This window comes from Falco peregrinus, chromosome 12 (genome assembly GCF_023634155.1).
Source record: "Falco peregrinus isolate bFalPer1 chromosome 12, bFalPer1.pri, whole genome shotgun sequence".
Lineage (NCBI taxonomy): Eukaryota > Metazoa > Chordata > Aves > Falconiformes > Falconidae > Falco > Falco peregrinus.
Window position 1 is genome coordinate 15220390 of NC_073732.1, and position 13331 is coordinate 15233720.

The 13331-nt window shown below is 35.2% G+C and overlaps 1 protein-coding gene across 4 annotated transcripts in view; it reads left to right on the forward strand.

Annotated features, from left to right (window-relative positions):
• The window catches only part of ACAP2 (ArfGAP with coiled-coil, ankyrin repeat and PH domains 2), a 65491-nt gene that overhangs the window by 38903 nt on the left and 13257 nt on the right, over positions 1 to 13331 (forward strand). For 2 of the 4 annotated variants that reach the window (XM_055817601.1, XM_055817600.1), the window contains exons 10-14: positions 3624 to 3736; positions 7349 to 7369; positions 10587 to 10638; positions 11568 to 11668; positions 12851 to 12956. In XM_055817601.1, coding sequence (XP_055673576.1) covers positions 3624 to 3736; positions 7349 to 7369; positions 10587 to 10638; positions 11568 to 11668; positions 12851 to 12956 — 393 coding nt within the window. The remainder of the gene's footprint in view (positions 1 to 3623; positions 3737 to 7348; positions 7370 to 10586; positions 10639 to 11567; positions 11669 to 12850; positions 12957 to 13331) is intronic. The other 2 variants (XM_055817603.1, XM_055817602.1) reach the window with 1 other exon arrangement.

Here is a 13331-nt window from a genome sequence, read left to right on the forward strand (position 1 = left end):
TTGTTCTTTCTAAGCCTTTTCTCAAGGGACTTCCAACTTAAGCATGACAAACATTGCTTTTGCCAATGGGAAGGGAATGGAAGCAACTTTCTAAACAAGGGGGGTTGTACTGTTAGTGTCTTCTGCTTGGTATATGCTGGATTAATTTTTCAGATTAGAGTTTTCTTTGGTACTTACTGGTTTTTTAAAAACTTCAAAAAATTCTGATTTTCTAAAGTAAAAAGCATATCAAATACATATTCGGTGTTAAAATGGTGATATTCACACTCCATGCAATCTACTGATAAAATGGCTTGAATAGCTTTCGTAACCTGCTAGCAGTCTTCATATTGAAAGTAAATGCTGCTGAAAAGTATGGGGGTTTATGTTTTGGTAAAAAGAAAATTATATGTAGAGAAACAGAAACCATGCAAGCTATGAAATAAATCCAGTATGTGTGATAAATCTGTAAGTTCACGTGAAAACACATTCATTGAAACTTTGTCAAGTAAAATAGGTGTTCTGTGACCTGGCAGATGAGTTTTAATTGTGGAAATGAAAGTTTTTCAATTGCTGGCTGGTTTGCTATCTCTTATGGACATTTAAAGAAAAAGAGGGGGATGGGGGGATAAAGGCATGTAAGCATGCTATACGCTTCACTTAAATGAACCACTTCTACATACTTATTTTCCAGTAGCTGACCAGCCTTGAAAAATAAGTATCAGAATAGAAGCCATAGATCATCTTCCCTTGGAACTGAATGGAATGTGCGATACAGCACTTCAGTGTAACTGTCATAATACTGGCTTCATTTTCTTAGTTCTGATTAGGTACTTTAGTCATAACTGACGCCTAATTAGCAGTTAACTTATGTTTAAAAGTCAGTCTTTATTAGCTGCCTGTTTGCTTAAGGAATACAAAATTCTGAATCACATAAAGCAGCTGGGTTTATTAACATGTGATTCTCTTATGCAGGACACTGGAAAGATATGGATGTATTTCTCTCCACCCCCTGATTATTTTTTGTGATTCACTAAACTTTTCCATGCACCAAGATAAAAATAAACTATAATGTGACTGCTTTTCTCCTATCCTCTAATTACAAAATAGCAGAGAGTATAAAATCAGACACAACTTGCCTAGTTCTTTTTTCTGCTTTTATCCTTTTAATTGAAATGAATTGTGAAGTTTCTTGCTTGTTTGTTCAATTTCTTTCCTGACCACAACTTTTATCAATGAAGTTTTATGGATAAAGCACTTAAAAGCTTTACTCCTTCCCTCCTCCCCGCAGCTGGTAGTCTGCTCTGTATAGTTAGGAAAATATTGAACACTTGTTTGTATACTCTTGCATCTTAATCTCCTCTATAAAGGTGGAAGTCAATCAGGGAAGCCATTAAAAATGATACTAGGGGCACTTCATGAGGAAGGTTCAGTATTTTAGACAATTTGAGCTGAGTGTGTAGCATGATAAATGATTGCAAGGAGTTTTGCTGTCATGCTTGTATATGTCTTGGAAGCGTGTATCTAGATTCATTGGAAAAAACAGTTGCATTTTCTGCAGCAGTTCTCCAAACCTGAAGGAAAATGTGATTACATAGTAGTTTGGACAGAAAAGACCAAGGGAATGTATGTTATCTTTCACTACACAAGGAGTTGCAGGCATCACTAGGAAGATGCAAATCTTTAGCAGGTTTCATTATGTTTGGGAGCTGGTAAGTTAGAGTAATTTATCAGTTTTTTGGGGAGGGAGGGGGTGTGACATCAGCATGCCTAAATCTGTGCTTTAGGGGTTTTCTCTCTCTCTCTCTTTTTTTTTTTTTTTTTTTTTTTTTTAAATTTGGAGAGGATAAGAAAACAGAAGGGACTTTTAACACTCAATGTTTGTGTCATAAGTTGTGAAATACAAAGTTAAAATTGTACTGTGATATTTGGCTGCTTGTGCTTAATGGTCTTCAATGTTCAGCATGTTCTGATCTGGAAAACAGGCAGAAAATGGAGTTATTAAATGCTGAATAATAAATTGCAAGTTTGTGATTTTTGAGAAGCTTTTATTTGCAACCTATATGTTTATTCAGATCAATATATAGTAGTGATATGATAGTTCCATTTTCTTTTGGAATTCCTGCTTTTGCACTCATCTTCTGCCAGTGAATTAACAAAAATCTAGATTTAACATTTCAAATTTAGTTATTCTATTCAGATTGGTAATAGCTGAAAACACTCTGAGTAATTTTATGGATTTTGGTGCTGTGCTGGCCTGGGAGTGTAGCGGGCCCGTTTGATATTTGTAACCACTTCACTGTCTTGTTTAATTAACCTTATGTTGAACCAAACCATCTGCATCTATAAGAGTAAACATTGTGCGTAGCAGAGAAGTTGTGTACAGGCTGGACTACCAGAAAGGGCTAATGGTATTGGTTTTGAAGCTGACTTTTTTTATATAGCCTCTTTTTCCCCTATGTATAGATAAATTCCTAAGGAGCAAAGTACAAAACAGAGATTTTCTTTTCACACAAAGCTGATGTTTTCAATTTACAAAAAGTACTTGCTGAAGGTATGGGGGACTGACGTTATGAAATGTCCTGCATTTTTAGTATTTGATCAGATTTTTTTGTTCTGAAACTTAATTTTCAGTGGTGTGCGTCTTCTGCCCTAGTGAAGGGGAAGAAGTTGCTGGTCTGCTTTAAGGATATATTACACTAACAGTGAAATTAAATAATATGGATATTATTTAGATAACTGGACATAGCTTATCATAAGTGATATCTTCCCATGTGTGCTTTTTCATGCACCTCTAGTAGCTGTAGCCTCCCACTGACTGAATACCTGAGCTCCATACTGCGCTGGGAAGAGTCCATGCTGTTTCAGATGATATTTAAAAGCAAATTATCACCACATGTATTACTATTTACTCTACCTTTGGAGATGCAAAGCAGTAACCTTTCTAAAATTTGTTAAGCTGTTATTAACTGTTATCACTTTTACTAGATTGATCGAAATGTATCTTCCCTTGTCCTACATCTAGCTTCATATTCTTGTCAAAGATCATAAAGAAAAAATTACTGCTAAGCTTGTCATCATTGCCAGCACCCTGACTGCTTTAATCTAGAGGTAACTGATAGAGTCATCTTTATTTGGTTACTTATCTTCTAAGTTTTGATCTGGCTCACTTGTCAAGATGACAAAGCTGAAGAAAATGCTAAAGGATGGCTGGCTCTTTACAGTTGTCTGCAACAAGCTGCAGTTGCTTCTCAGTTTTGACTCCAAACTCCCATTGCCCCTTTATTTTCCTCTGTCTTACTCTTCCATTTCTTTGGAATATATGTGAGACCATTTGAGCAGGCAGTTGAAGCATCAGATGCTCTATTGGTTATGTTTGTGTTCTACTTGGCCACAAAGGTCACCAATACCCGAGCAAGAATTTCGCCTGGTGTGTAGGTAAAGTAAAAGTCTTCAGCATTCTAATCTCCTAGAAACGATTTAAAAAAAAAAAAAAAAAAATTAAGTCATGACTTCATTAATAAGTGTTGTAATTAAAACATTATTCCTAAATGTTTACTCTTTTTTGATGTTAATACTGCCCGTATTGGAAGTTTCATTTGAAACTGCAATGTGTTTTTTATTGTCTTGTTCCTTTGTACTAGGATTATTCCAGTGATGATACTAAACTAGAATACAATGTAGATGCAGCCAATGGTATTGTTATGGAAGGTTATCTATTTAAGCGAGCCAGCAATGCCTTCAAGACATGGAACAGGTAATGATTCAGAACTTCTATTTACTAGCTTATTAAGATACTGCTTGTTAAGCTAAACTCTGGTCTGACTTATAACCTATGCAACTCACAGATTCCACAGTTTTGACAGAACACTTGGATGACTCTTAATTAATGTAGAGATGACAGTCCAAAGCCATTTTTCCTTATTTTCTGTCTAGTTGTTTGCAAGCCTTTTTCTAAGAGTGTATATTAGTGTGGAGAAGTCCTGTGTATGGAAATCCTTTACTTAAGAATTGCTCTGTTTCAACCCTTCTGATTATGTACAGTAAGCCAGGTGAATGTATGTGCTGGGAAAATAAGTGTTACAAGGACAAAGTAAAATGGAAGTTGTGTAGCTATTGGAAGCAGGGCAACACAGTGAAGGACTGAAGTTTTGAGGTTTTTTTCCCGAAAGAAATGCATAACTGTTATCCTTTACAATTCCTGTCCTGTGCAATGACTTCTGTTTAGTGGTTTTGATGGTCCTGTTGGGAATTGAAAATATGTTGTTAGTCATGCTTCTTTAACAATGTATATTTTACTATTGTTTAAATATTTCTCTCCCTGAACAGGATTTATCTTGTATTTCCAAGGATGTATACATTTTTCAAGGAAATATTATATATTCGGGAGCATTTACAGTATAGTTGGATATGGTTCTTGAATTTTGAAGTTGGTTTGTTGTGATAGAGAGCTCTTTTTACTGTATTATGCTCTGCAATTTTTTCAGCAGTGCTTCTGCTAAGCTCTTTGCTTGTTTCAAAGGCCAGAATGTGCATTGAGATACGTGGTCCCTTCCAACCTTAATTCTTCTATCATTCCTTGAGCATCTTGGAACATTACAAGTCTATGACAAGTTGGGATTACTCCACTTAAATCCAGAGACTGATGAGGGGGCCACTGGCGTCAGTAAGACTATCTGGATTAGCAAATCATGTGCAACTAGTTCAAGGGATTTTGCTTTTGACTGCTTCTAGTCTGGTCCTGTGGTCTGATTATCCATCTGCAATTGTAATGTACATTCTGGCTTAGTTTCACCCAAGCAGAATTCTGAGTTCTCGGGGACAAACCTGCAAGGCATCAAAGGAGAGTGAAAGGAGAAAACTGGGAAATGTGCTTCAAAAGAGTGTTTCTGGTGTGATGTAAAATGTTAGTGTAAGCACTAACTGACAAAAATCTGCAGTAACAGTGCAGGAGATTGTCCTTTATTGGTTTCTCAACAGGCTGAAAGAGTCCTGTTTGCAAGGTAGTTTGCAGGATTGACTGCAGCCTACTGATAAGGCAAAACTGACTCACATCTGGGTGGTTCTTTTGGATAGCATGAAGCCCTTGCTCTGTGGGGAGGTGACAGGAGGGAGCAAAGCAGGAGTATGGGAAGGTAGCTGAGAAATATTTTTCTTCCGCATGGCTTCATACCTAGTGATGCTGGACATGTATCTTACCTTAAGGTGGTTACTTTTATTTAAATCCTACTCTCTAGTTTCTGTATGTTGGAAACTTAAATGGACACAAGATAAATAGAGGGAAGTTGTAATTAAATCAAGATACAAATGACATTCTTTCAGGTTAAGTTTTTGTTTGAGTATTTTTTTATTACATATGTTCAAACCTGTAAGTTATTTGAGAGCCAAGAGTTAGGTAACAAGTCAAAGCTACCTACTTTTACTATATAATTTATATTTGCCTATAGCTTTTTCTTCTGTTTGTCACAGGAGTATTTGATAAAGCTAAACCTTTAACCTTTTTTAGTCTTAGATTCTTGATAGTTTATCTCACTGTGATAGGCTAGCTGGATGCTTCAGAATTAAGCAGAGAATAGCATTGGATATGCTATCTATAAACAGTTTAGAAACTCAATCATTTGAATTTTGTACTTCACATTCACAAATCATAACTAGTTGTTGTGAAACTACTAGTAGTGTTATCATACATAAAAATACACATTTAAGACCACTTTAATGAAGACAACTATTACTTTCTGAACTAATTTTTCATGGTTTAATAAAAAGAGACTATTTTCTTATTTTTTGAATATATTTGTAATTGCTTGCTACATTAAATTGCTTGCTGATTAAAGTTTACCATATATTAGCGATGAGTGGTTTTCCAGTTGCTAGGTAGAATATAAGAAAGGACTGTCTCACTGCATTAAACTGTTTTGTGCGTAAAAATGTACAATGAACTACCAAGGAGGAAACTTTTAGAGAATTACCTGTTTTGTATGAGGGAATTCAGAGCTGAAGTCAGAGACCTTAAGACAGAGAAGATACTTTCAGTGTTCTTATCAGATAGGGGTTTGCTGCTTCATTATATGCCCATCTTTGGGGGAGGTGGGTATAAGATCAACCAGCTGAAACGAAACCAGCAGAATTTGCCTAAAAGAAATATTGGAATTTCCTGATGTTCTGAACCTAGGGCAATGGCAACTGATCTTCCTTGCTAACTGTTACTTGCACTGTCAGTAACAATACGTATTTACAATGGTAGTTCCTTTTTTCCCCCCTCTGTTGGTATCAATTGATATTTTGATGATCCTTTTTAAGTAGTCCTTTAAGACTGAATTAAAGGCACCAGAAATCATTGCAATTACCACTATTAGTCTACACTTGCCAGCATTAAAACCATAAGAGAAAAGGAAATAGTACACTTGATTTTTGTCTGGGTGTGACACACATCAGCATGATTCTAGCTAACAGATTAGAGAATTGAGATGCTTCTGTGTGTACATCTTGGTCAGTGAATCCATGGACACCTTAGTGGATTATCCTCGGAAGTCTGGTTGCTGGGGGAGAAAAAAAATCAAAACCATATAATGCAACCCTTTGAAGGGGGACAACTCTGTTCTAACGAATTAAAACACATTTTGTTTCCAGTCCAAGCTAATTTCTTGCTAGGATGGTGTTTCTTCATTGGGCAGCTGACAGCTTGGATTTTGTTGTCTCAAGACGTCAGTTTTTTCAACCTTTTGCATCAATTTTCCTGTTCTTGGTATACTTCTGCAAGACACTGACTTGAGAAACAAGTAGTGTTTGAGCAGGTTAGGAAGTAAACCTCAAGCTATTTGTTATTCAGTGTTACTGTGTGAGATTGCTGGACATTTTGCAATCTCTTTTTATTGTGACTAAATGGATAGTGTTTAATGTACATGAGTATTTCAGGTAATATACTTCGGTGGAATCAAAATGATGTCTTTATACTGGAAAGCCTTACGGTAGCAGGTATGGAGACCTATTAGTTTGAATGTATGTCTATCTGTAAATTATATCTTATTGTACGTGATTTTTCTTGGGACATCAGGAACTGAAATCAGGTGTGTTTATTGTGGAGCAGTAGGTGAAAGCTGTTATGGTTCCTAGAAATTCAAATGAAAAATAAGTCCATGTCATGAAGAAAGATACGTGTGAATAAATGTGTGTAGGGAGAAAAGCATTTATTAAACACTAGTATGTTCTGAATAGTTTTTAGGTTGGATGCATTAAATATTTTCCTCTTTAATTCTGCTGTATTTTCAGATCATGCTAATTCTTTGCTTATTTTGCTTATTTTGCATTTTTCATTCCTTCTGCTCCTTTCCCTTATGTTTTAATCCTACCCCATTTTTTCACATGACAGGAAAAAGCCAGATCACATCAGGTACCAACCAGCTTCTTTTATACCTTCCCAATGTTTCTTTGGCACGCAAAAAGCTCTTAATTAACCCTGCATTTAATTTTGATTACTTGCAATGGATGTACAAGTGGCTTAGTCTAAGAAAATAACAGAAGGATTCTGCCTCGGATGCCAGTGTATGTGCTACTCAACACTTCTAAAAGAATTGAAAAAGATCTAGTTTCAGCTAAAAAGGAATTAAAGCAAAGTTTCTGCACTCAAACTTCTGAGCGTACAAGATCAGTGTTTTGACTTTTTTCCAGTTGAAGTTGGTGAGATTTTTCTTGCCAACTGCACTGGAAGCAGAGATGTAACTTTTAAATGTTGTGCATTCTTAATCACTCTATTTTATTTGCATGCTAATAGCAACTACTGAAGAACACTGTTGCCTTTTGAGAATCAATAAGCATGATTCTTTTTTTTATGTAAAATTCAAATTATTTAAATTTTCTATTTCTTTTGGGTATTGCTCTCGGTTCTCAGAAATCTGAAATGTTTTTAAATTAATTTTGTATGGCTTCTTATTTAATGAATACTCTTCTGAATTGTGTAGGTATAAATGATGGAAAACATTCAGTTTCTAAACCCAAACACCTATACATAAGCAGTGCTGAATGAGGCAGTGCAAACTACTTTGAGACCCCAAGTATGTTTTCTCCTTCACCACACTTCTCAATTTTGACAGATTGATGCATTTAAAGAAACTTGGATAATGGTCGGTACTTATTGCACATCTGTTGCCTAAAAGTTTAAGAATTACTAATTCTTAGAACAGGATAGATGTAGTATACCCTATAACCACCTTCAGTACTTAAACTGTACCTCAGAAGTTCCTGGCTGTTATTGCTGTAGAGCCCCAGCAGTCTGTTTCCTACAGTAATGAGTGAAGTTTATTGATGGTACTCAGTTAAAATGAAATAATTCAAAGGTTTTGGCCTGAATAAAAGTGTTGTGGTGCTGACATGTTGGAGGTGAGCCTGCCACTTCTGGTTTTTTTTCAAGCATACAATAAAATGCCTCAACTTGCTTTTTTCTGTTGACATATACTTCAAAAGTGTCATCTACAAGATGTACTATGTTCTAAATTGTTCATCTTGTTCAATAAAATTTTCTTTAAAAAAAACCCAAAACAACAAAACCCCCCAAAATCCCACAATAAACTAAAAACCCCCAAACTACTTTGCTGGACTGGAAAGTTCTTTTAAGCAGATTAAATTATTAGGGAAAAAGGGGTTGGAATACTTTGAAAACTTCTAGATTAGGCTTTATAGATGACACAAATTTGTTTTATGATCTGTGTGCTCACTTATATCCAGTTGATCAGATTGGAGCTTATTTATTTTAGTAACTAGCTAAATATTTAGCTGTAGAACAAATGAAGCATGGCATTACATTAATGAAGTTAATTGCACTACCAAAGGCCATTATCACAGATTTGCTCCATTTACATGTTACCTTGGAGCAAAGCTGCATTTTTTTTCCTTTATCACTTAAACACTGATTTTTGTGGTTTTATGTTTGGCTTTATGTTCAAAAAAAACACATTAAAAAAGCTGGAGTTTATTTTCCTTTTCTGGTCTGCTTTTTTGAGTGACCTATTTAAATATTAGCAATAAATAACCTGCCTTATGCTCCCATTTGAGGCTTCATTACTGCATATTGGGTTTTTTAAACAGAAGGTAAAGGTGACATCTTTTAAATAGCAGTGACCAAGACTACTGCTGTTAATAAATTGAAAAAGTAGTTTTTGCATTATTCTGTTCAGTTATCTTAACCCAAAAAGATGACCGTCATTATATTGGAAATCCAGCATTAAAAGAAGGTCCTGTTGTTGCTTTTTAAATCAAGTATATCTGCACAACATTTGAAAACATTAGTTGTTAAAAGGTAGAATCTCATCTGTCTGCTAAGTACTAACTTTTCTAACAAATACTAGATTTTCTGTTTTGAATCTAACTTTTTTTTTGTATATCTAGTTTTACTTAATCTTTGTGTGCTTCTTTTCATGAATGGCTTGTGGTGGTTGGATTAAGTATATGGAGCCCTCTTGTTACTAATTGTGGTAAACTGTAGCTTGAAGTTCAACAGCCTGTAGACAATAACAAGATAGATTGTGATCCAGTGTTTTGTATACTGTTACTGGTTAAACTAATAGGCAGTGCAGAAAGTATGATGGGTCATTTAAGTGGGGTATTTGAGACAATTGAGGAATTATGCTGTGATGATTAAAACCCTGAACAAACCAAACAAGTGTAAATTTCACTGCAGGGCTGAATTATTTTTTGCATTCCCTCCATTTTTGCCAGTTCAAAACCAGTGATGATTGATTAGCTTTCATTTTGTGCATCCCCAGGAGACCTAGAAATGATGATTATATTTGCAGCTTTTTTTTTATATCAAGTGGTCTGATACAACACTGTTGTTAAAGATCTGAGGTGCTCATTATTTTTTTTCCAGAACATGAATGGTCTTTCCATTCTCTGTGAATTCTATCCTATCTGAACAGTGTGTTTGACAAGGAAGGATGCAGCTCAGAGGAGTTTGTGTTATGTTATATTTCGAATTTTATAGGATGCCTTCATTAAGTCTTTTATTTGATGTTTTCCTACAAAGCTGAGGCTTCAGTTAGGATTCTGCTTAAAACATTTTCCTTGGTTTTGCTTTGGTTTTGTATGCACTCTTTTTATTCATTATCTAAAATCTTAAGAAATGCTAAGTATAGATAGACGTTAAACTTCTGTGGGACAGCAATATTGTAGTATTATTAGTGCCTGAGTAAGTTAGTTATTAGATTCACTCTCAAAAATATTTTAGGAGTGAGTAGTTTACATAGTTTAAGTGTCTTTGTTATTCAAACTACCTGAATTTGCTTATCAATTACTTAAGATTGTAGCTTGCTGCTAAAATAAGGAAGTAAATGTTCTTTGAAATGAAAATGTGTTGTGTGGTAACTTAACTAATGTCATAACACGGATGTGTTTGTTTAGGACCTCAGTCATTTGAACCTTGCTTTCTTTTCTGTTTTGTCTCTGCTTTCCCTTTTTTCATTATTCTTGTGAAATACTTGCCAAAACTGACTGCAGCATTACTTTCGTGAATTCTTTTATGCAGTCTCTCTGCAGACTGTATGATAGCACATTTCAGTCAAGTAAGTACTGTAAGATCAGTTATGTATTCTCTGGATGTCTCTTCATTTGAATAGGCGCTGGTTCTCAATACAAAATAACCAACTTGTGTACCAGAAGAAATTTAAGGTAGGTATCAAAAACTGGCCTGGGATAGTCCGGGGTGTGGGTGATAGTTTTCCGGATTGATAAGGGGTTAGGGGAAGGGGAAACATTGCTGACACTGGCATCCTGTGTGGTCTCCAACAACCTACTGCATTTTCTAAATTAGTTTCTCCCTTTGTAAAGTGAGCCTGATCGCTACATTTAAGGTTTTGAGATTCCAGCACAGTGACTTGAAGCACATACTCTATTTGCTGTGGGTTCTGTTAGCTTGTGGCAGAGAAGGTTTATGAAGAGCCTTAAAAGTTATTGGTCCCAAAAGGCTTGCACACACTTGCTGGCAGTGAAATAGTCCACGATGTTCTTTGAGCAACTGTTTAACTCTTTCAGGATTTGCTCCCTCTAGTTATTTACAGTAACAGTTGAGTTTGTATGAGAACATTTGAGTTGAGCATTTTGTATTTGTGAATTCCAATTACTTTTTTAATGTGCTTTATTAAAAATGCATGATTTAAAATTCCATTAGTTTACAACAGAATTATTATGAATTGAATCAAATTTTCAAAACCACTGCATCCAGCTTGTGGGTTTTGTACTTGGCACTTAGATTATACCTAAATCAGCAGTATTATTTCTGATTGATTTGTGAGTTAATTGCATTCCTTAGAAAGTATCTTTGAACTCCTTTGAATGCTGTTGTTTAAATTTAAGGTCTTATTTAGTGGGTTGGATTGGAGGTACAAAGTTTCTATTAAATTTTCATTAAATATAATTAAACATTAACATTTTTACTAAGCATTTCCTGCGAAGTATCACTGATTCCACCTATTTAAAACTTTATTTTTGAAGGAGAAAATTGTATAAAGAAGCAAATAGAATTAAATTATATAAATAATTTGGGATTATTGGCAACTTTCTTTCCTCTCTGACTTTTTTTGTTGTTTTTTCTCTCTTAGGATAACCCCACAGTAGTTGTTGAAGACTTGCGGCTTTGCACAGTTAAACACTGTGAAGACATAGAAAGACGTTTCTGTTTTGAGGTGGTTTCTCCAACAAAGTAAGGAGAAGTAACGAAACGGGTTTATTTAAAAATAAAAAGAAGTTACATTCAGTTTTCTTGAAATGCAAGATTAACATTTCTCATGGGGTAGATAAAAACAGGAAAACTTTCTGAACAATTCTGTTCCTTGAGATTTTGGCAAAGAGTAAGTGATGCTGTGAGAAGTGTTCCTAGTATTTAGTTTACTTTTGGCGTTAAAATAAACATGCTTTCTTGTGCTTTATACACAAATGGCTTGTGGTTGTGGAGCTCTTGTGGCTTACTAGCTGATGCTATCAAGCTTCTTAGTAACGTAGAAAATAGATCTCAGTTGCTCCAAATTTCTGATTGGTCTAATGAGAGAGAAAGATATTGTTGTCTCAGTGTTAAATTACATTTCACAATGCACTCAAACTATCAAATAAAAATATTTTTCAGCTCTAGCAGTGCAGTGTATTGGTTGTATTTGGAGAAATATGTTGGTCCTGCCACAGCAAGGGCAGGACATGTATTTCTCACTAATGATTTTGAGATGTGACCATATTTAAGGTTTTTTTTATATATAAGGTCAACCTGCTTTTAGGTGTGGATTTTATCTACACTCCCCACTCCTACTTAAATTTCTCTTCTTAACAGATTGCCATCCTAATGTTTGCATCTGTGGTGTGGTTCACTTTAACGTGCTTTTTGCTCCTGCTTGCCTATACTTTTTCAACCCTAAAGTGTTGAAACAGTTTTATACTTCCTGACCTGTTTCCTTTGACTGTTGGTGTGAAAAGTAGTTTGTTCATTGTCAAAGAGCTTTAAAATAATTTTTCTTTATCTCATTGAATGAAACTGTGTTTTCAAGGATTGATACCTGTATCTTGTGTAAATAGTCACGGAGGTAAATTGCATGTGAGGATATAAAAATGAAAAATTTGGAATAAGAAAGGGAATAAGAAGCTAAGCCATTCCCTGGGTTATTTGAAGAGTTATATGTTTTAGCATTATCTGCAAATAGTTCTGAAACAAAGAGCTTGCAAGTCAATAAATGGTCAGCTGCTTTTTGTCAAAATGAACGAGTTATTAGATGATGCCTACTAAACAATATGCTTGTGGTGATAGTCAGCAACTTTCTCAAGAGGCTGTATTTTATTGAAAAATGTGGTGTTTGATGTTAGCTGCTTGGTCAGTCTCTCTGAATCTAATTTGTCACAGAAGCTGCATGCTTCAGGCTGATTCAGAAAAGCTGCGGCAGGCGTGGATCAAGGCTGTTCAGACCAGTATTGCTACAGCATATAGAGAGAAAGGGGATGAATCTGAGGTGAGTTTAAACTAACCAAACCACCACCCCCCATTAGATCCTGAAAATGAAAAATTAAAAATCTCTTTTTGTGAGAGGGGAGGAGAAAAAAAGTATCTGTTGTCTGTCTTCCAGTGGAAATGTAATGAAATTTTGAAGGTTGTGATTTCTATCTGATGTATCTTTCACTCCATCTTACTAGTGTTACTTTGGCCTGTATGTTCTAATGAGATTTTTCTGTAGTGTGATTAAAATTCATAGGATGCTCCCATATTCAATTCTGTTTTTCTTCTAAGAAGCTAAACAGTTCTGTGGCTTTACTTCACCTTAAGTGCGTAAGGTTCTAGTGCACAGTCAGTATCTGTGGGACTGTTTATTTCTTTAATTTAGTGTGTA